This window comes from Takifugu flavidus, chromosome 13 (genome assembly GCF_003711565.1).
Source record: "Takifugu flavidus isolate HTHZ2018 chromosome 13, ASM371156v2, whole genome shotgun sequence".
Taxonomy (NCBI): Eukaryota; Metazoa; Chordata; class Actinopteri; order Tetraodontiformes; family Tetraodontidae; genus Takifugu; species Takifugu flavidus.
In genome coordinates this window covers 1143398-1162468 of record NC_079532.1, presented here as the reverse complement: position 1 = coordinate 1162468, position 19071 = coordinate 1143398, and the positions used below count along the sequence as shown (strand labels likewise).

The following is a 19071-nucleotide window of genomic DNA, read 5'->3' as shown; positions in this document are numbered from 1 at the left end:
ATAAGTTTTAAATTCATTATTAATCTTTATTTTTTACATTAAAAATCCATAAGGGTTGCTCATGTGTGAGAAAATGTAAATTGTTAAAAAAGTTCAGACAGGAGATGAAAATGCTGCAGGTTTGTTGAAATTGGCAAGTTTTCTTTACTCAGGCCTTCTGGAGGCTTATTTTAATAAACCATCTACCTTTTTTTCAACCATTAAACACAACTTTAGCCACTCGCACACATGACGGCACTGACAGGCTCCACACTAGGAGGCTCTGCCGGCTCAAGGCACAGAAATACGACTAAAGAGAGGCAGCCATGTAGAATAAGGTGTCCAGATGTCCTCTTCAGGAGGCTGCTGTTCTGAGTGAAAAACAGTGTGTGAGAGTCTGAATTCAAGGCTGAGGAGATCCACTACCTCTGGATCTGAGGTCAGTAGTTGGTCTTCAGCCTGCGGTTCTCCTCTTTCAGCCTCTCAATCTCTTCCACCAGAGACTCGTTCACAGAGTATCTCTCTATCAGACTGTGGATCTCATTCTAAAAGACAGCAAATCCACATTCAGTGGTGTCTTCTGAGAGGTAGAACATCCCAACTGACATAGAACAGCAGAGATTCTCACCAGCTGGATGTAGAACTGTCGGACCATCTCCACCTGCAGGTTGACGATGTCCCTGTGACAGGTGTCCCTTAAGAGGAGACACAATCATTGTCATGACCACACACATCTGACAGTGGTGCTTATCGGGGACATACCTAAAGTCCTCCAGAGTTTCATGAATCATATTTTGGATGAAGTGGATCTGCAGGGAGGTGAGAGGAGCAGCTCCTCCCTGTCCAACCACCTCCACGATGTTCTGGGAGAGAGAAGAGGATACGGCTGCCGAAAGTGCTGAACCTAAAGGTCCGGACGAGGCTGTCGGAAGCACAAATCATTCAGCTGTGGTTGTTCTGCGTGCTGAGGGGATCCCACATAGGTTTACCTGCTGCTGTGGCTCTCTGGGTGGGTGAATCGTAGCTCAGCTGAGTCTGAATGCCGTTGGCTCTCCCGAGGCTTGGTTCTGGGGTGAAGAAGGGTGGCGCTGGCTGGCTAAGATTGGTCTGATGGGATGAGGGGGGCGTGGTATGAACTTCACCCTCCAAACTGGAGCTGCTAGTTTTATGGGGCTGAAGATGAAAACCTGTTATCCTGCAGCGCTCCACACTGCTGTTCTCACAGGTCTGAGTTTGTACCTTCGCGATGTCACCTGACTCGGCCACCATAGCAGGTGCTGGCTCCTCCTCTTTGATGGGGGGGGTTTGGTAGACAGACAGCGGGCTGAAGCATCGCCCTGCGGAGGCTACCAGAGGTGTCCCTAAGGGGGTCTTACGATGGGCACTGGTAGCTGTTTGACAGTCTGAAACACAGTGGATGACAGTGGTCACATTCACAGAAATCACCTCAACATTGTTAAACCAGTGAAGAGAAATCAGACCTTCTCTGACTGGGGAGAAAACATCCAAACTGGCCCGACCGATGACGGGCTGACCCTCACAATCTCTGGGCAGCATCTCCAAAGTGGCTGCTACAAAAACACAACATTAGAGCCAGAACATAAGGACTTTTCTAAAGTCTTCTTTTCTACCTTGTGTTCTTCCAAACATGCTATCTCCAACTGCCCCCTGGATCTTGGAGTCTGTAACAAAAACTGTCAATTAGTCTCTAAGTTTTAGAATGCAATACGATGAAAATGTGTTCCATTTATTGATGTATCAATGCCTGGGGGCATCATCTAACCATCTCGAGCAGGAGAGAAGATGTCCAGACTGTTTTGCCGGATACTGTTGAACTTCTGGACACCAGGCTCCAGGCCCTGTTGTCCTTCTGCCTCCCAGGACATCACATCGGCGCCAGCGCCCCCTGTTGGACATAAAACACTGACATGTTCTGTTGCGGACTACAAACAAATACTGAGAATCAGATCACAGGAGACCAGTAACAAGAACAAACCTGTTTTGGTGATCAGTCTCTGAGGGGCAGAGCCTGTGGTCGCAGCAGGATCTGGCTGATTCAACACTTTGTTTGAAGATCTCTTTGTACTGCCAATCTTGGCGGAGCCCAGTTTACTGTTCTGTCATTTATAAGAGACAAAGCCAGGGCTTGTCTTTAAATGCACACCATTGCTGGTCGTTTGGGGTTAAACACTACAGGTCAGACATTACTGATGGCTGATGCTAACATACTAATACAGTGTGAATCTCATCTGAGGGTACCTTTTGTTTGAAGTTGCTCTGGAAACGCAGGCAGGTAACAGAGGTTTTATGTGCCACAGTGATCCGAGTGGGTGCACTTGAGTTCCTCAGGTCATAGTGGTAAATCTTCCCTTGAGTGGATCCCACAACCAGACCAGTACCATCCAGAGTGAAATCCACAGCGGTGAGTGGACTCTCCACCCGGATGGACTTCAGAAAACTGGAGATTCAAAACACACCCGCTGCAATTAAGACTCACACACTTGTCCAATTAAAACACCAAGATGGCCTCTTGAGACTAACCTGGCTAACGAGAGGAGCTAGGTCTAAAAACACAGTCTATTTTAAAACCAGATTCAATCCTATTAGCTCCTCAATAGAAACTCTGCAAGCCTGGACAGGGGGAAGACAGGGGGAAGCAAACAGCAGGAGTGAAGGTAGAAGTTTGTGTTGGCAACTTTCTACGCATGGTTTCTAACTCGCTTTTTTAAATGGAGTGCTATCTCAGGCCGATGAAACCGTGTAACAGGTTTGCTTCTGAAGATCATTACAAAACTCACATTTTGCTGACTGTGTCATAGCAGATGATCTTTTTGTCCAGACCAACACTGACAACCAGCAGCTCACTAGCAGGAGAGAAGACCAAACCACAGCCTGGAGCTTTATGGGCACTGTCAAAGACATGGATCTCTTTCTGTGTGTTGGCGTCCCACAGGACCATGCTGCCACTGTCAGAAATGCTGCCCAGCAGGGATCGCTTCAGTGGAGACAGCCTCAGGTCATGGATGGGCTGAGATTCAACAGGAGAAGAGATATAAAGGAACTTCAAATTTATCATATTTGTTCAACTCAGATTCACTGTGATGGGGGGGTCTGATTGATCCACGACAGGTCAACAGAAAAGTGGTCCAACCTGGTTGCTTCCATGACCAAAGGGTTTGCTGGACACATTAGTAGTTAGACTGTGGAGGACCAGGTCCCCACTGGTGGAGCCAGAGGCGACGGAGCTGTCATTGGCATTGAATGACACACAGGTCACCTCTTCTTTATGGTCCTAAGCGAAAAGAAAACCGACCTTCACCATGTTGTAATTTACTATTGCAAAAGTTGTTTCAGAAATTATTTAACCTTCAAGGAGCGATGCAGCCTCTTAGTCTTGAGGTCCCAGATGTGGACGCAGTGGTCCAAACCTCCACTGACCAGGAACTGAGATGAGGAACTAAGACACACGCGGGTTTGCCTTTTCTGAAAGAGTAATCATAAACCAAGTGGCTGTCAGTTTACTGTATTACTTCATGTTATTACTTCAGTTATTTTTTACTATGACACTCAATAAGCAATAAAAAGGAGCGTTCTTCTTACCCCTTCAGCCATTTCCACTACTGGAACTGGAGTCGATTTGAGGCTTGAGACCACCAGTTTGTCTCCGCTGCTGCTTGCACTCACCAAGTACTGGTCTGAAAGTTCTGGTCAAGACTATCCCATCTTTAACAGCTTAGACAAGCAAAATTTGATCCTTACAAAACTACAGTTTTTAAATTCTAATATTACATTATTTCAATTCAGAAATGAAAAAATACAGCCATATTAAACACATCCTTAAGAAAAAGTGACTTTCAAGTATAAGAACTTATATTTTTCTCATGTGATGACATTACACTCCAATCAAGATGCACACTGATCAGGATACTGTTAGAGCTCCAGCAGGCTTGTGCCACTGGGTGGCTGATGCTGTGTGGATTGAACTGCTCCAGTGGTGCCATGGAAAATGCATCCCACATCTTCACATTGTCTCCTGTGGAAACCAGACGGTTGAGCTCCTCCATGACAAAGCCTGGAGAAACACAAATTAAATTAATACACATCCACTCAATTTGTGACCTCTCTGACCAACTATGGCCACTCTCATCTTTTCTTTGTTAGTGACATGTGTGAGATTACTTCAGTTTTCACAAAAGTTATAGACTGGCTGAATAATGAGCTAAATGAGAAGAAGACGTTACATAGCTGTCATGTGTTTTGATCTTTGACACATGATGACATCTTCAGTGGATGAACTACTGAACTTTTCACACACACAATATCGATTTTTCTGTCTAAACTGGGAAGTAGACTAAAGTTGACACTTTCAAATATCACGTTTTCTTTCTTAAACAGAGGTCAGAGTATTACTAAATAAACTAACTCCGAAAGCTTCGATGCAGTAATGTGAGCTGAACCATACGCCTATTTTATGAAGCCATAAGTTTATTCCAATATTTTTTTTGTTTGAAAAACACTATTTATTACAACTAAACACGGAAGACTTTTAAAATCGATGCCAGAAGAAGGTAAAGTGACTTAGCTAGGGTTAGCTGCTGTCAAAATTCGGTAGCTAGAAGAGATCTTTAGTCATAGCATAGCAGGGTTTAAAGTTGCCGAACAATCACCAAATAGAGTGGGGAAAAGTAAAAGCAATGTTTATATTTGGAGATTATTCAGTCTCATCGCCATCATCATTTTAATGTGTACTACATACCCGGTAAAATGAAATCAAGTTAGATTAAGAGGCGATTTAGCTGTTTTGTTTTGTAGTGTGACACCAACTAATAGACCGCCACTACCGCGACCCGGGAAGGACAAAAAGTATTTAAAGTTTCGTCTTCTTCTGAGAGATTTTACACTTTAGCTAATACTGCCACCTGCTGACTCGCATGATGTATAACGGGAGTACTATCTAGTAAGAATTACCCTAATAATAAACATAGCCGTACAAAAGATAATTTAACAAAATAATTAAGCCCAGTTATATTATAAGACATCACAATTAAAGTGCGCGTCAGTAATAAAATTCCTTATTAGATCTATTTATTGATATTATACATAAACATGTTAATCGTTATCAATGCGAATATATAAGATTATTTTTAAGTGGATAAAGTATTTTAAATGCAACGATGTGATGTTATTATACCTTTACTCCAAAAGAGGGCAGGCTTGTGTCATCATCTTCATCGAAAAAGAAGAAGAAGAAGAAGAAGACTCCCGCCCACATCCGTTCATCTTTTTAAACCAAGGCGGGATTTCCAACATTGCTCCATCCACTTTCTCGATTGGTGTTGAAATTATATTTCGTATTTCCAGGTTGCCGTCAACATGGTAAGGACTAAGGCTGACAGTGTTCCTGGATCCTACAGAAAAGGTACAGCAACACACAGGAAATGTTCATTACAAATAACGCGATCTTTTTATGTGGTTGCGACCATTCAGTCTGGCCTGCCAAAAGTACATTCGCACCGAAATAAACCCACTGTTTAAGTCAGTGGTTTCACTTAATACTGTATTAACGTCTTTGTTTAAGAAGCGAAAGGTTGCAATGTAATGACTTTGTCGAATTTGTTACATCCAGGAGTTGTGTTCCTAGCAGCCTCCCGCCATCAGTGTGTGTCCTTGCCCGAACGACATCCGGACATAATTTAGGAAATTGTGTTTCAAGCCTGTTGTTCAATGTTGTATTCCCACTTGTGTGGTGGCGTGGTTTAGTGTTTAGAGACGGTCTCCTACTCTGTTTATTTCTCTCTTAGTGCAAACTGGCGCCACTTTTGAGCGCCGCGGTGCACCTTTATGCACTTTTCTGCATTTCTCCACCTAAACTTCCCCAAGTGCTGCTAATTTACAGCTTTTATGCACTCCCGAGGATCACGTATGGCAGGGAAAGTGTTTTGAGCCAAGCTTTAAATATTTCTTAACATGTGGTTTGGTTATGGCGTGGTTGGCTTTGCTGTATAACATTAAACGTCCCGTTTAGTATAAATTCTGACAATTCTTCAACACTGATATAAATGATTGCTTCATATTATTTTGTAAATGTTATTTGATGGCTTACATTTATTTAATTTTTTCCATGTCATGCGTTATGACTGAATCTTCACTGTGTGATTGTGATTGCAGCTGTTGCAGCTTCGGCTCCCCGGAAGTCTCTGGGCTCCAGTTCATCCAACTCTTCACCCAGCAGCCAGTGTTCCACTCCTGGTCAGTTCCAGCCTGCCGCTACATCACCTGCAACACGTGACGCATATTTTCATGATCTTATGTCTCATTCACAGCAAAGGGCAAGTATGCTGGCGGCAACCCGGTGTGTCCTCGTCCAACACCAACCTGGCAGAAAGGCATCGGAGACTTCTTTGGCGGTCCCCCGAGGAAGCCCGAGAAGGAAAACCAGCAGCCCCAGGAGGTTGAGGATGATGAAGAGGCTGGAGGAAGTGGCATGTCAAAGGCCAGCAGAAGGTAAGGTTGAATTATTACAGGTGTTCACATGAGTTTTGCTTTGAAAAACTTGTGTATCTGCAGACAGTTTCAGCATGCTCAGATTTTGTTGATCACTGCAGCTTTATTTGGGTTATTAATTAAATTTGCAGTGTTTTCAATCAATTGGCTGCTTTGACTTTTTGGAAGGTTTCTATAAAACAAAGTTTTTGGCTAAAATTTCTTTGTCATTATTCACATAAAGAGAATTTACTGCAGATGTTTTGGGTCTGGTTGGCTGAATACATAATGCAGACTGTCATAATGCAGTTTGTCATAACTGCTGTGCTGAGGGTATAGCTACAGTCTGATAATGATTGGCATTCTGTTGTCTGCAGGTCAAGACCGCTGCCTGATGACGATGACTGAAGATGATGAATGTTGTTGGTTCCTGATCTGCTCTTGTGGCATTTTAATGTACATCGTTGTATATAATTTTTCTTGCCTTATTTTGTACATTTCATAAAACTTGTTTGTATGTTTTTTCACTGGGAGGCTCTTTTTGTCTTTCAGGTTTTTTTAACAGCAGTTTTAGCCAAATTTTGAAATCTCTAATCAAATTGTTTTTTTAGTCTCTATGGAAATTAGCCTTCAGCTACTTGGCTCACCGCCTCCTTCCTTCCTGTTTAACCTGAACTTTAAACGAGGCAAAATGTGATTGTTCTCTCCCAGTACAGGTGTTTTTAAATGCTAGCAAGTCCAGTTGCATCAGTTGGACTGTATGGTATTTTTAACTAAAGTAAAGCTGTTGTTGCAAAATATGACAATAAAATGCTGTTAAAGTCAGTTTGGAGGTGTTATTTGCCATAATATACTGACTCTGAAGGGGGTGTGGTCACACAAACCCACACAATAGTCAAGCAGCACCTTTTATAAAGCTGATACAAATTGGTAAAAGGTTACATGGTTATAACTTAACTCATTTTTGTGATGTTTTATATGTTTAAGTCGCTTTCTTTCCTGCATATCTTTTCTAGAATTCCTCTTTAAACATTCCAGAAGAATGTTCTTGGTGGTAAAACCAGCTAAATAAGGTATTTTGCTTCTTTGACTTGTTTCATACACACAGTTAACTTGTTCTGCAGAACCGTCAGCAATTAAAATTTTATATATATATATACACAAAGTATATATACCCTTTTATATTGTATGTATTTAAAAGATATATATACACATAGTGTATGTGTGTGTGTAGGTATGTATGTATGCACATTCTTTGACCCTTAGGTGGAGAATTGGCCAGAACTCCAGGAGAACCTTTCTTCATGTCACAAGAACAACGTTAGAGTTTCTTTCTGGATCTCAGATCAGCTTGCCGCTCGGACCTCACATACACAATTACTCTGTTCACTTGGAAATTATAAGGCAAATAATAGCAACGAACAATGAAGAAGGCACATTAAGATTTTATTTTGATAGTCTCTGACTTTTGAAAAACAAAGCGAAAATCAAACCGCCATTGTACTAACCTACGGAAGCCCGTATAGTCAAAAGCTATCCAACAGGATAAACCTGCAGAGAGACTTCAGAACCTGATTTATTTCCCCGAATTTCTCCTTTGAAGGTCTGTCGAAGCACCGAGGACTGCACTGGGACGATCCAGGCACCGTTAACTTCATTGTCTTGCGAAATCCGCCTCGCTGTCTGTGTTTGCCGCCTATCACACGGAGATCCATCGCGTCCCAGAAGAGTTCAGAGGTCCTGGTGCAGCAGCGTAGTTAGGATCTTTCACGTGCTTCAGTAGCTGTGAGAAGATGTTTGGAGGCAGCGGGTTCAGGTGGACGGTGGTGGTTCTGACCTGCCAACATAAAGACAGCGTGTACTCCTTCCACAGGGGTGAGTCCACTCAAAGTTCTGCAGAATTACTAAAGAACACATTAATCACGCAATCGAACCCGCGCTGGGTATCCGATTGTTGTTCGGACTTGGAAGATTACTGATGTTCCTGCGTTCCGATCAAACTATTGTTTATTTCATTTCTGTCGGTTTAAAGTTTTTATATTTCTTGCTGCGCGAGAGGTGTGCCTGTAGCTGCCTCTCTTAACATAAATGTTTACTCCAGTGTTACTGTTGACCTGAGAGCCCAATAGAAGTGTCACTGCTTCCTGCTCGCGTTGTCGCTTGTCAAAGAATTGAGATAGGAATAATAGAGAGATGACCACTCCAAGGTAAAAAAACATAAACCAAATAAAATAAATAGTGTCCAGGCCATTGCTGGAATGGCTTACTCTGTGGGAGGGCACAATCCCCCAATGCCCCCGCCGCAGGGACTGCTTCCAGTATATCATTTTTGATATACTGTGTGTGTGTGTGTGTGCTAGAGCTAGAGTTGCGGCAGCAGCGTGGCTCTCTCCCCCAGGACATGCTGATTGCCACGGTGACGGATCGTCAGCAGCCGCTGGGCAGTGGAGGTGCGACGCTCAATGCTTTGCTGGTCGCCGTGGAGCACCTTAGCAACAGAGCCGGACACACTGTAAGTTGGTTTGAGTGTTGTCACCTTCAACTGGCCACTGTAATTTATAATATCTCTATATTGTCAGGTCGGTTACTCAATTCACCAATACTTAGAATTTTATGCCATCTAATTTTTCCACGAGGCCACAATGTTGGCTCATGGCTCGTTCAGGTAAAGGAAAGCTTAAAACAATCTGTTTGTTCTGCCTCTGAGGCGTGTCGTCCATCACGTGTTTGTACAGTGTGAGATCCTCCTCAGGGGTGTGAACCACTGCTTATGTAAAGTCTGGCTGTTCTAAGATTAAGATTAAGATGGACTTTATTCATCCCCGTGGGGAAATTGAGTTATAGTAGCAGCGTATGCAGAGTAAAGAGACAGAAAAAAATAAATACAGATAAGATTAGAATGTTATAAGCATATATACAGCATATATTATAAGCATATATATAATATATACATAATATAATATATACATATTATAAGCATTATAAGCATATATACATAAATATAGAATAAATTAGAAATAAAATTACAGCATAAACATTACACAATTATTGTTGAGTTGGTTTGAGTGAATTATAGAGTTTAATGGCGGACGGCAGGAATGACTTCCTGTACCGTTCCTTAGAGCAGCGAGGCTGCAGGAGTCTGTTGCTGAAGCTGCTCCTCAGTTTGTCCACTGTGTTATGGAGGGGGTGGGAGGGACTGTCCATGATTGTCCGCAGTTTCAACACCATCCTGTCCCTCACCACCTCGTCCAAGTTATCAAGTCTACAGCCAACAACAGACCCTGCCTTTTTAATGAGTTTGTTGAGTCTGTTAGCATCCTTTGCTTTAATGCCTGTACCCCAGCACACTGCAGCAAAGAAGATGGTGCTAGCCATGACAGACTGGTAGAACATCTGGAGCATCCTGCTGCAAACACTGAAGGACCTGAGTCTCCTGAGGAAATAGAGTCTGCTCATGGCCTTCTTGTAAACAGCATCGGTGTTTGTGGACCACTCCAGTTTATTGTCCAGCTGGACACCCAGGAACCTGTAAGATGGGACTATTTCCACATCTTTCCCACTGATGCAGACTGGGGAGGGTGGGGACTTGCTTTTTCTGAAATCCACCACCATCTCCTTCGTCTTGGTCACGTTGAGCTGCAGAAGGTTCTCCCTGCTCCACCTGACAAAACTCTCCACAATGTCCCTGTATTCATCCTCCTGTCCATTCTCCACACACCCGACTATGACTGTGTCATCCGAGTACTTCTGGAGATGACATGTCTCAGAGTGGTACTGGAAGTCGGCTGTGTAGGTGGTGAACAGGAATGGGGAGAGCACAGTTCCTTGAGGAGCTCCTGTGTTGCTCATCAGGGGGTCGGACACACAGCTCCGCAGTCTCACAAACTGTGGCCGACCTGTCAGGTAGTCCTCGATCCAAGAAACAAGGGGAGCATCCATCTGCATCTTCTCCAACTTCGCCCTCAGCAGTCTTGGCTGGATGGTATTGAAGGCAGAAGAGAAGTCGAAGAACATGACCCGCACTGTGGTGTTTAGTCTGTCCAAGGAGGAGTAAGCCCTCTGCAGCAGGTATATCACTGCGTCATCAACCCCCACCTTGGGCTGATAGGCAAACTGCAGAGGGTCCTGAAAGGGGCTCACCAGAGGTCTGAGGTGTGTCAGCACCAGCCGCTCCATGACCTTCATAATGTGGGAGGTCAGTGCTATTGGCCTGTAGTCACTCGGTGCCACAGGATGGGTCTTCTTTGGCACCGGGACCAGGCAGGATGTCTTCCAAAGCACTGGGATCCTCTGAAGATGAAGGCTCTGGTTGAACAGGTGCTGCAGTATTCTTCAGCAGTATTGCTGCAGTATTCTTTCACAAAGAGCAATTCTTCTTCTCTCCACTCTTTGCAGATGCTCCTCATCTATTTTGTGTTTTAAAGAAGACAAATATCATATTCTTCACAGTGAAACAACACATTTACTATAATCTCATATGGGGCTTCCTCAAAGCGTCAAAGAGTTAACATGAGCGTTAATGAGAGCTCTGCTACCCTCAGGTGGTGACAGCTGATGTCCTGCATGATGCTCACATCCTCATTCTCCACACGGTGAGTGCTGCTGGAGGTTCCACCTGTGTCTGGCCTTTGTCGTCTTCAGGGTTGTTTGTTCTCCCACAGGGTCGTGACTTCCCCTGGAGCTCCTGCAGCAGAGCCTTCTGCTGGCTGTCTGTGGAAAACCCCGACCAGAGCATCCACGCTCCGGTCTGTTGCGTGGACCTGCTGCTGAACTGTCTCAACCATCAGGTCTGCTGCAGAAAAACAACACCCCACCTTTCACCATCCATCAGAATATGCTCAGCATGTCTTTATGGACGATCAGGTCTGTCCCGGTTCCCCTCCTGGTGTTTGGGTCTGCAGCACCGACATGATCCTCACCATCCCTCCAGACTTCGGTCAGTTTCAGTGCAGTATCACAGAATTGAGTCCGTCAGGTACTGTAAATGTACTGACCATTGAGTGTGTGTCTTAGTCATGTCCTGGGAGGGGTTCTCAGGTGCTCGGGCCTTGGCGCTGCCAGGCGACATCTCGTATGCGCTCAGTCATGGAGTCTACCTGTCTGACAAACAGGTGCTCAACTTGTTGGTTTTGTTTTGATGCAGAGCAGCACATTAGGGTTTCATTGAGGTCTCATGATTTGTCTCCCAGGGTCACGTCCGGGATATCATCTATAGGGGAACGGAAGACCAGCTCAGGCCAGCATTGATGCCTGATGGGAAAGTTCCATTGGTGGGTCCTCCTGTTTGTGCTGATTATCTCTTCAATACGTAATACAAGAAAACGTCTCTCTGCGTGTCTGCAGGTGTCAGGTCCTGTCTTTTTCAGTAGCTTGGTGTCAGAGAAGTTACTCCGCACTCATGTCACTCCTCCACTGGATGGCTGCACCTATCTGGGCCTGGACTCAGGAGCTCCGCCCCTGCAGGTAACTGTCAGTGTACACGGACAGCTTCGTAACGGTCACACAAATAATATTTCTCAGAACTGTTCTCATGTCCTTATCGCTAGGACACTTTGGCTTCTCTGCTAATTTTGAAAACAGCCCAGTCTTCTTCTTCTGTGTCCTTCTCAGGTTTCTTTGTTCCTGGATGTGCTGAAGTGTCTCTGTTCAGATGTGACTCAGGACCAGTTTGTGAGGGAGGAACGAACTGGCTGCAGTTCTCCTGTTGGGCCTCAGGGGGAGACAGTGAGACAATGCAGGGAAGAGCTGTGGCGGATCCTGAGAGGAACTCCCCTCACTGTGGGTGGGTAACCGGAGCTCTTGCTTCACACTGAAAACAACCCGATGCCCTCACAGGCACGTTTTCTTTTACATTTACTTATGTGTGACCCTGACTGGCTCTGATGTAGCGCTGAGGTATGGTAGATATGTCATCTCCTCTGCTCTTGTGTTGTTCCCACAGCATACGTCCCAGACGGTTGCTATGACTACCTCAATCTGTCCGGAAAGCAACACGTGGAAAGACTGAGCCAGAATTGCACAGACGGAAATGTTCTGTCCCACATCCAGGTGACACTTCCTGTTCCCGTCAGTCACACGTGTCTAGTTTGCATCCATGACACTACAACAGTCCCTGTCTGCAGAAAGTTGGCGGGGTCAACCCAGGAGCCAGCATTATCAATAGTGTTCTGGAGGGAGATGTCACAGTGGCGACAGGAGCAGTGGTGCAACACTGTCACCTAAAGGTCAGGAGTTTACTGCCGATGTCAAGAAAATGCTGTTGTTTTACAACTGAAATTATCAACAGATTTAAAATTTAAGAACAAAATCACTGATTAGTTGCATCACATAAATGCAAGCATCCCTTTTCCTGATCAAATGTGACCTACTTTCATTATTCCAGCCGTGACTTGTTTTCACTTCCCAACCAGGGTCCTCTAAAGGTTCCAACAGGTTGTTTGCTGTCAGGTCTCAACATGATGACATTGCAATGTCCGCTGTGGCAGCTGGACCTGGCCAGTGACATCATTATCCAGGGACGCTTCATTGAGCTGGGGGAGCTGAAGCTGAAAGTGTTCACAGTGATGGGAGCACAAGATGATTTGGAGGTACCATTCAACAACACTTAACAGAATGTGTGACTACTGTTGCCATGGGATTGACAATAAAAATAGGTGTAAAAAAAAGTTCCTTTCAAACTGGGGTGGCTTGAAAAAGATAAGGAGGATCCTTTAAGACCTAAAAATCAAGTCAATAAAGTGAATTATTTTCATCTCAGGACAGGAAAAACTGTAAAAACTATAAGAATCTTCTTCTTTTGTCTCCTCGACTTGCTATTCCTCCCCAGAGCTCCTTTGATGACGCCAGAGCCTCCTTCCTTAACCAGAGTTGGAACCACTTCTGCAGCAGAACTGGAATTCAGTATGTTTTTTAGTACACAAGTTTTAAGAGAATTTTAGAGTACAAAAAAGTACAAAAAATCCTGAAAACAATCCTTCTCTTAGGCCAGAGGAATTATGGGTAAAAAAAGAACAACGCTCCCTCCTGGAGGCTCGACTCTTTCCAGTCTTCTCTCCAAAAGGAGGTGCTGTGGGTCTAGAGGGAGGTGTCGGCTGGCTGCTGGGAGGAAGTGGATCTCTACAGATGTGGAAGGAAGCCTGGAAGCTCTCTCTGAAGGAGGTGATGGCTCTCACCCACCAGGAGGCGGAGCTACAGTGGAGAGAGGAGCTGCTTTACCTTGCAGGGAGAAGGAGAGTGTGCGATGCCTTGTGCAATGGCACAAATGTCTGCCTGCTGCCTTGCTTCAGGGCGGCGGTGCTAGGAGGCCAACACAAGGCTCTGCTGGAGACCTTGGACAACAGTGAGTTACAGTTTCTCTTTGGTAAAAACACTTCTATATCACAGCCTGGGTGACGGAAAACTCCCCGGTGAACATGTTTTCGGTACATCCAAACAGCTGTTCCATGTGTTTTGTACTACGTTTTCTCTTACATTTAGTCGCAGCAGGATGTGGAGAGCAGGAGGTGGAGTCAATGGAAGAGTTGGGTTTGGCTGCTCGCTGCCTCACCTGTATTGCCGATGTGCTGGTGGGCATGGCGGGGGGTAAAGGTGGCCTTAGAAGTGGACCAGCTGCCAACAAAGCCTGGAGCTCTGCCTATCTGCTGCTGGAGAAGGACCTGAGTGGTGGGGTCCAGGCCCTGGCTGCACAAAGAGAGAACTGGCTTAGCAGGTGAGCTGCACGTTACTGCAACATCTGCATTAACGGGTCTCCACAATCATTCTGATGGTACTTTCCTTATTCAGATGCTGTTAATAATTCCTACAAACCAGGAATGTTTTTCACAAATGTTTGTTAAACAGGAAACAGGCAATGGTGATTAGCTCCATTATCTCACACCTACAATCCATTCCACTTTTCCTCTTGCAGGCCGGATCTGCTGGTGAGAGCAGCGCGGCATTATGAAGGAGCCAGCCAGGTGCTGCTGCGAAAAGCTGTGATGTCATCACACAGGTTCATCTCCATTGGCCAGGGTGAGCTGCCACCTCTGGAGGAGTGGCATAAAGTGGAGTGTCCAGCCCGACTAGACCTGGCAGGTGGGAAGATGGTATATTGTGATTTACAGTGCGTACAGTTTCTGATTGACAGCTTCTTTATGGCTCAGGCAGCTGGAGCGACACGCCGCCCATTGCCTTTGAGCATGGTGGCTGTGTAATTAATATTGCAGTCAAGGTGGATGGGAAGTGTCCTATTGGAGCCAGGGCTCGACGCATCTGCGAGCCACACATCGTGCTCTGTATCCATTCTCAAGGAAGAGACAGGGGCCTTTCTTTGGTGTGTGAAAGCCTGGATGACATGAGGGACTACTGTCAGCCTCAGGCGCCTGGTGGGTGATTGGCTTCTCAAACAGCCTGAGAGAAATTCATGCATTTCTTCTAATTTCACGTGTATGTCTGTGTGTGTGTTACAGGGGCCCTGCTGAAGGCGGTGTGTGTGTACAGCGGTCTGGTGTCTCTCTCCTCCAGTCAGTCTCTGAGAGATCAGCTGATGGATTGTTGGGGGGGAGGGTTGGAGCTCCACAGCTGGTCATTGCTGCCAACAGGATCTGGACTGGGTGAGATCACCACAACATGGCAGCATGTGGTGTTTAACCCTGCAGTCTGTCCCACAATGAGATGATTTTCATGATGAAACTTTTTCCCATTTTATTCGTGTGCGCTCTATGAGGGTTAGGTAGAACACATAAATGACGTTTATACCACTGTCGTATCATAAAAAAGGGACTTCTCTGAGTGGTAAGCGACCAGTTCTTTTACTGCAGGTACCAGTAGTATCCTGGCGGGGGCGTTACTGGCTGCTGTATACAGGTGTACCGGTCGAACCTATGACACAGACTCGCTTATCCACGCTGTCCTCCACGTGGAACAGGTTCTCACCACAGGTAAAGCTGTGCTAATATGTAGGGGTGAACAAGAAGAATTGCTTGCCAATAATTGCAAATAAAGATAAAGTTAGTGTGGACTTGCAGATATGAAAGGCTTAAATGTATTTAGTATATATGTAAAACACTCACTCAAAATGACAGAAATTGCTAAAGCCCAGAAATAAAGTCATTGGATTTTCCTTTTTTGTCTTCTTGGTTTAAAATCATGGCATCTGTTTGACTTCAGGTGGGGGCTGGCAGGATCAGGTGGGAGGTCTAGTGGGCGGAATGAAGGTGGGTCGTTCCAGGGCTTCGCTGCCTCTGCGGGTGGAAGTAGAATGTCTCCGTCCTCCAGAGGACTTCCTGGCATCTCTGGAGCAGCACCTCCTGCTGGTGTACACAGGAAAAACACGCCTGGCTCGCAACCTGCTGCAGGTCTGTCCCGTTAACCTGCTGTCTGATTGCAGCATCAGAATGATTCATGCCACCATTTGGTTGATATCATCCACTGTATGTGCAACTTGTGTATTGCTGCCTGCTGTGTAACAAGAGTAACTTTGTCCACAGGATGTGGTTCGTAGCTGGTACAGTCGTCTGCCTGCCATTGTTCAGAATGCCCATGACCTGGTGGCCAATGCTGAGCAATGTGCCAAAGCCTGTCTAGAGGGTGAGAAGGGCTGAATGTTATATTCAAATAAATGTATTGTTTTAGACAATAGGTTTCTATAGCACCTTCACCTGTCTCTGGGGGATTTGAGTAAATGCTGACATTTTGTCAAGTGTTGTTCTAATCTTTGCAGTATAAATAAGTTCTCCCACCTCTTCCAGGTTCACTTTCCAGACTGGGGGCATGTCTGGACCAGTTTTGGAGGCTTAAGAAAGTGATGGCTCCTGGCTGTGAGCCAGCATCAGTGAAGACCATGATGGAGGCACTGAAGCCACTGGTCCTGGGTCAGACCTTGGCTGGCGCCGGAGGGGGAGGCTTCCTCTGCGTGCTAACCCGGGAGCCTCAGCAGCGGGAGAAAGTGCTCCAGGTCCTCAACAACACTCCGGTGAGGAAGTGATCAATTACTCTGTTTATACAAGTCTAGAAAACTAGAACCTTTGGCTGAAGATATGGTTCCTGGTCAAATGACTTGAGAATGAATAAAAATGTAAAAATCTAAAATGTTTAGTTGATCAGTGAAGAGCCACTCAAACGAAGAGGAACTTTAAAATGTAGTTAAAGATGCAAAGCTCACAGGATGAACCAGCCATGTGATGAGTGGTTTCTTACAGGGACTGGGGGACTTCAGCATTCATTACATGGAGGTAGACATGGACGGGATCTCCGCCAGCACTCCTGGAGGATACTAAATAATTCTGGGTTTAGATTCTGTTGACAGCCATCAATACTGTATTTTTTCCCCATGACTATATTTGATAATGATCCTTTTCTATAAATGTCCCTGATTTAACCTGATCAAAACCTGAAATCAGACAAAAGTATTTACCGGTATTATGATTTTTACTTTTTAAATCAGAAAAGGAGTCATTGCTGGAATGTTGAAAATGTGTTATTTAGAGTTCATAATAGAATGGTTAAGTGATTTTTACATATTTAGGAAGCTTCTTCCGGGGTTCTTTTGTTTTAGGAGTTTGATATGAAAGGTGTAAAAAATAACAGTTATGAAGCTCGGTTTAAACCGCATTAAGCCAAATTAATACAAAAAGTTGGACCAAAGTCAACGTCTACCACCAGTTGTCTGTTGTTTCTCTGGTCTGGGGAGGCTAATTTATTAATCATGAACTCAGTCAAATATCTTTGACACTGAAAATAATAAAAATAAAGTCTGTAAACGTCTACTGTGTTAGCAAACGTCCTTATTTCTCAGCAACCACAGACAGCTGGTCCCTGATGCGTCCCAGTCCATCCAGCATGGTGTCCAAAGACTCCCTGCTCAACTCCACCGTCACCACATCAGAACCCCCACCTGCTGAAGTGTCTTCCATCTGGAAGGGTTACAGATTTCATTTCAAAAGATCACATCTGTCACCTAGAATCAAGCACCTATTTAATACTTGACTAGACGACAGATACAGAGGCTCATTTGTTCTTTACTCACCTTGAACTGAACTAAACAGGTGGGGACAGACAGACGGCTGACCGAGTCTGAACCTGTCACCATGTCGACTCTCCAGTCCATCTCCTTCAGCTTAGGGAGAGAGACTAAAAATACATGTGCACACACACACACAGTTAAAGGCTGTACACAAACACACCTGTACAACACAGTGAACATAAATTTTACTCACTTTGATTATTGAGAGCTTCTATCCTCCATGTTGGACTGAAAAACATGAGGCTAATGTTTAGGCTAATCAACAATACAGATTTAATATACTACAGCTTATCTGTGTGCACGTGTGCTTCCTTCTACAAATATGACTCATTCAAAATGTTTCAGAATTCTGACTTATGCATAAGAAAAAGAGGTCCTGTCAGACCTCCTGAATGGTGGAGCTTGATTAAGGTGCACACACACCAATTCTCCAGTAGGATCTTGGTGATCAGGTTCTTCAGACTAGAATGGAAGGACTCAGGGAAGAGGTTGAGGATCTGCTCTGGAGTGCTCAGGTTGTAGAAGATGACGTGATGAGATAGGACGTGGAGAGACTGGACCAGCTGCAGGACAGACATAATCTTTAGCTATTTTAATATCCTCATTAATTAATTGGTTGTGGTTTTTATTAATGTATCAATTCTGTTTTTCATTCCAATCCATTGTGATTTTCAGAGCAGTAAATAACTATTAAAGAATAAAGCATCATCTCATCCTTCTTTGGGAGACTGTATAAACATGCACGAGTTTCCTACCTGGGCAGCCTGGGCTGCAGGGATGCTGAATGTAGCTGCTGTGGTCTCTGCAAGCAACCGACTGGGATGTCTGTGACTCTGAACACAAACGTCCCTCACTGCATCTTTGGATGGAGCCTGAAGATAATCATACTTGAGGATACCTCAAAAACAGCAGCAGCTGGGACGCAGTGCAGTCATGAGAGCGAGCAGGGACATTTTACGTATTCTTTCTTATTTCATTTCTTTAAGGAGTAGATTTCCAATACATTGCGCTTTTATAAAGCAAGCGTATTTATAAATGCATTTATAAATATTCCTCCTACGTAAAGATAAAAACGCATTCAAATGGATTTACTAAATGCATTAACAAAAAAATTAAAACCAGCTACGTAAATGCAAACTGTCATCGTTTTAAAACTAGCTATATTAGCATGAATTGCACATACCTGCTCACGGCTATTTGATATTAGCATGGTTGTAACAGTTACTATACAAATTAAACTACGCATTTAAAAACCAAAGATCTATTCATTTAAGCGTTTTAAATTCCGAATATTACCTTAAGAAGTAGTTGCAAATTATCGAAATGTTCGGTAGCAACTGTGGCAGCCATATTGGCGGTACGCCAGTCACGTGATAAGCGGAGCTACGTCTGATGGGAAATGAAGTGCAACAACAGACTTGGAAAACAAACATGAAATCCAGAATTGCAGTGCGAGAAGAAACACTTAGTGGCATTAGATTCATTCAAATGTCAGTTGAAATATAAAGCGTTTGGTCCGTCTTGGAAATGCATATATAAAATAAAGAATTTCTATCTAATCACACTTCCAAACACCGGATACTATAATTGATTGAAGTAAAAAT

At 44.4% G+C, this 19071-nt stretch overlaps 4 protein-coding genes across 9 annotated transcripts; 2 read left to right on the top strand and 2 right to left on the bottom strand.

Moving 5' to 3' along the window:
* Position 1: 1 nt before the first annotated feature.
* Positions 2–8965, bottom strand: nedd1 (NEDD1 gamma-tubulin ring complex targeting factor). 4 transcript variants are annotated; one of them, XM_057053131.1, is made up of 17 exons: positions 8943–8965; positions 4736–4769; positions 3908–4051; positions 3580–3674; positions 3346–3462; positions 3131–3271; positions 2778–3007; positions 2239–2437; positions 1976–2096; positions 1763–1885; positions 1611–1661; positions 1461–1547; positions 1219–1382; positions 969–1152; positions 742–901; positions 608–674; positions 2–524 (listed from the first exon to the last, which is right to left on the bottom strand). In XM_057053131.1, exons 3-17 carry the CDS (start codon positions 4041–4043, stop codon positions 420–422), a joined length of 1980 nt encoding a protein of 659 aa, XP_056909111.1. In that variant the 5' UTR covers positions 4044–4051; positions 4736–4769; positions 8943–8965; the 3' UTR covers positions 2–419. The 4 variants fall into 4 exon arrangements, with proteins under 4 accessions (XP_056909111.1, XP_056909108.1, XP_056909110.1 ...); XM_057053128.1 differs by having other exon boundaries at positions 1461–1550; positions 8943–8963; XM_057053130.1 differs by lacking the exons at positions 4736–4769; positions 8943–8965 and adding an exon at positions 5171–5194 and having other exon boundaries at positions 1461–1550.
* pclaf (PCNA clamp associated factor) lies at positions 5239–7287 on the top strand. The gene is made up of 4 exons (XM_057053145.1): positions 5239–5398; positions 6148–6228; positions 6303–6483; positions 6840–7287. Exons 1-4 carry the CDS (start codon positions 5353–5355, stop codon positions 6868–6870), a joined length of 339 nt encoding a protein of 112 aa, XP_056909125.1. The 5' UTR covers positions 5239–5352; the 3' UTR covers positions 6871–7287.
* LOC130536886 (L-fucose kinase) lies at positions 7700–17208 on the top strand. 2 transcript variants are annotated; one of them, XM_057053126.1, is made up of 23 exons: positions 7703–8337; positions 8823–8974; positions 11007–11057; positions 11127–11252; positions 11329–11401; positions 11479–11576; positions 11655–11735; positions 11809–11928; positions 12076–12247; positions 12407–12513; positions 12588–12689; positions 12876–13052; positions 13292–13365; positions 13449–13804; positions 13942–14173; positions 14372–14538; positions 14607–14828; positions 14913–15056; positions 15264–15383; positions 15613–15800; positions 15933–16032; positions 16194–16417; positions 16644–17208. In XM_057053126.1, the coding sequence occupies exons 1-23, from the start codon at positions 8256–8258 to the stop codon at positions 16719–16721; spliced, it is 3246 nt and encodes a 1081-aa protein (XP_056909106.1). In that variant the 5' UTR covers positions 7703–8255; the 3' UTR covers positions 16722–17208. The 2 variants fall into 2 exon arrangements, with proteins under 2 accessions (XP_056909105.1, XP_056909106.1); XM_057053125.1 differs by having other exon boundaries at positions 7700–8337; positions 11007–11252.
* commd9 (COMM domain containing 9) lies at positions 17090–19045 on the bottom strand. Of its 2 annotated transcripts, none has more exons than XM_057053143.1 (6): positions 18764–19045; positions 18223–18339; positions 17891–18030; positions 17661–17695; positions 17471–17574; positions 17090–17357 (listed from the first exon to the last, which is right to left on the bottom strand). In XM_057053143.1, exons 1-6 carry the CDS (start codon positions 18815–18817, stop codon positions 17229–17231), a joined length of 579 nt encoding a protein of 192 aa, XP_056909123.1. In that variant the 5' UTR covers positions 18818–19045; the 3' UTR covers positions 17090–17228. The 2 variants fall into 2 exon arrangements, with proteins under 2 accessions (XP_056909123.1, XP_056909122.1); XM_057053142.1 differs by having other exon boundaries at positions 18651–18802.
* Positions 19046–19071: the final 26 nt, after the last annotated feature.

Excerpts from the sequence above, each read along its gene's own strand:
- commd9 (XM_057053142.1), bottom strand. The coding sequence starts at position 18,713 with ATGCGTAGTTTAATTTGTATAGTAACTGTTACAACCATGCTAATATCA. Across the intron at positions 18,340-18,650 it reads TATCAAATAGCCGTGAGCAG|GCTCCATCCAAAGATGCAGT; the intron begins GTATGTGCAATT and ends GATTATCTTCAG. Across the intron at positions 17,575-17,660 it reads AGAAGCTCTCAATAATCAAA|TCTCTCTCCCTAAGCTGAAG; the intron begins GTGAGTAAAATT and ends ATGTATTTTTAG.
- pclaf (XM_057053145.1), top strand. The coding sequence starts at position 5,353 with ATGGTAAGGACTAAGGCTGACAGTGTTCCTGGATCCTACAGAAAAG. Across the intron at positions 5,399-6,147 it reads TCCTGGATCCTACAGAAAAG|CTGTTGCAGCTTCGGCTCCC; the intron begins GTACAGCAACAC and ends TTGTGATTGCAG. Across the intron at positions 6,484-6,839 it reads ATGTCAAAGGCCAGCAGAAG|GTCAAGACCGCTGCCTGATG; the intron begins GTAAGGTTGAAT and ends TGTTGTCTGCAG.
- LOC130536886 (XM_057053125.1), top strand. The coding sequence starts at position 8,256 with ATGTTTGGAGGCAGCGGGTTCAGGTGGACGGTGGTGGTTCTGACCTGC. Across the intron at positions 15,057-15,263 it reads GCCAACAGGATCTGGACTGG|GTACCAGTAGTATCCTGGCG; the intron begins GTGAGATCACCA and ends CTTTTACTGCAG. Across the intron at positions 16,033-16,193 it reads TGCCAAAGCCTGTCTAGAGG|GTTCACTTTCCAGACTGGGG; the intron begins GTGAGAAGGGCT and ends CACCTCTTCCAG.
- nedd1 (XM_057053128.1), bottom strand. The coding sequence starts at position 4,043 with ATGGAGGAGCTCAACCGTCTGGTTTCCACAGGAGACAATGTGAAGATG. Across the intron at positions 3,272-3,345 it reads GGCTGCATCGCTCCTTGAAG|GACCATAAAGAAGAGGTGAC; the intron begins GTTAAATAATTT and ends CTTTTCGCTTAG. Across the intron at positions 1,551-1,610 it reads CATGTTTGGAAGAACACAAG|CAGCCACTTTGGAGATGCTG; the intron begins GTAGAAAAGAAG and ends GTGTTTTTGTAG.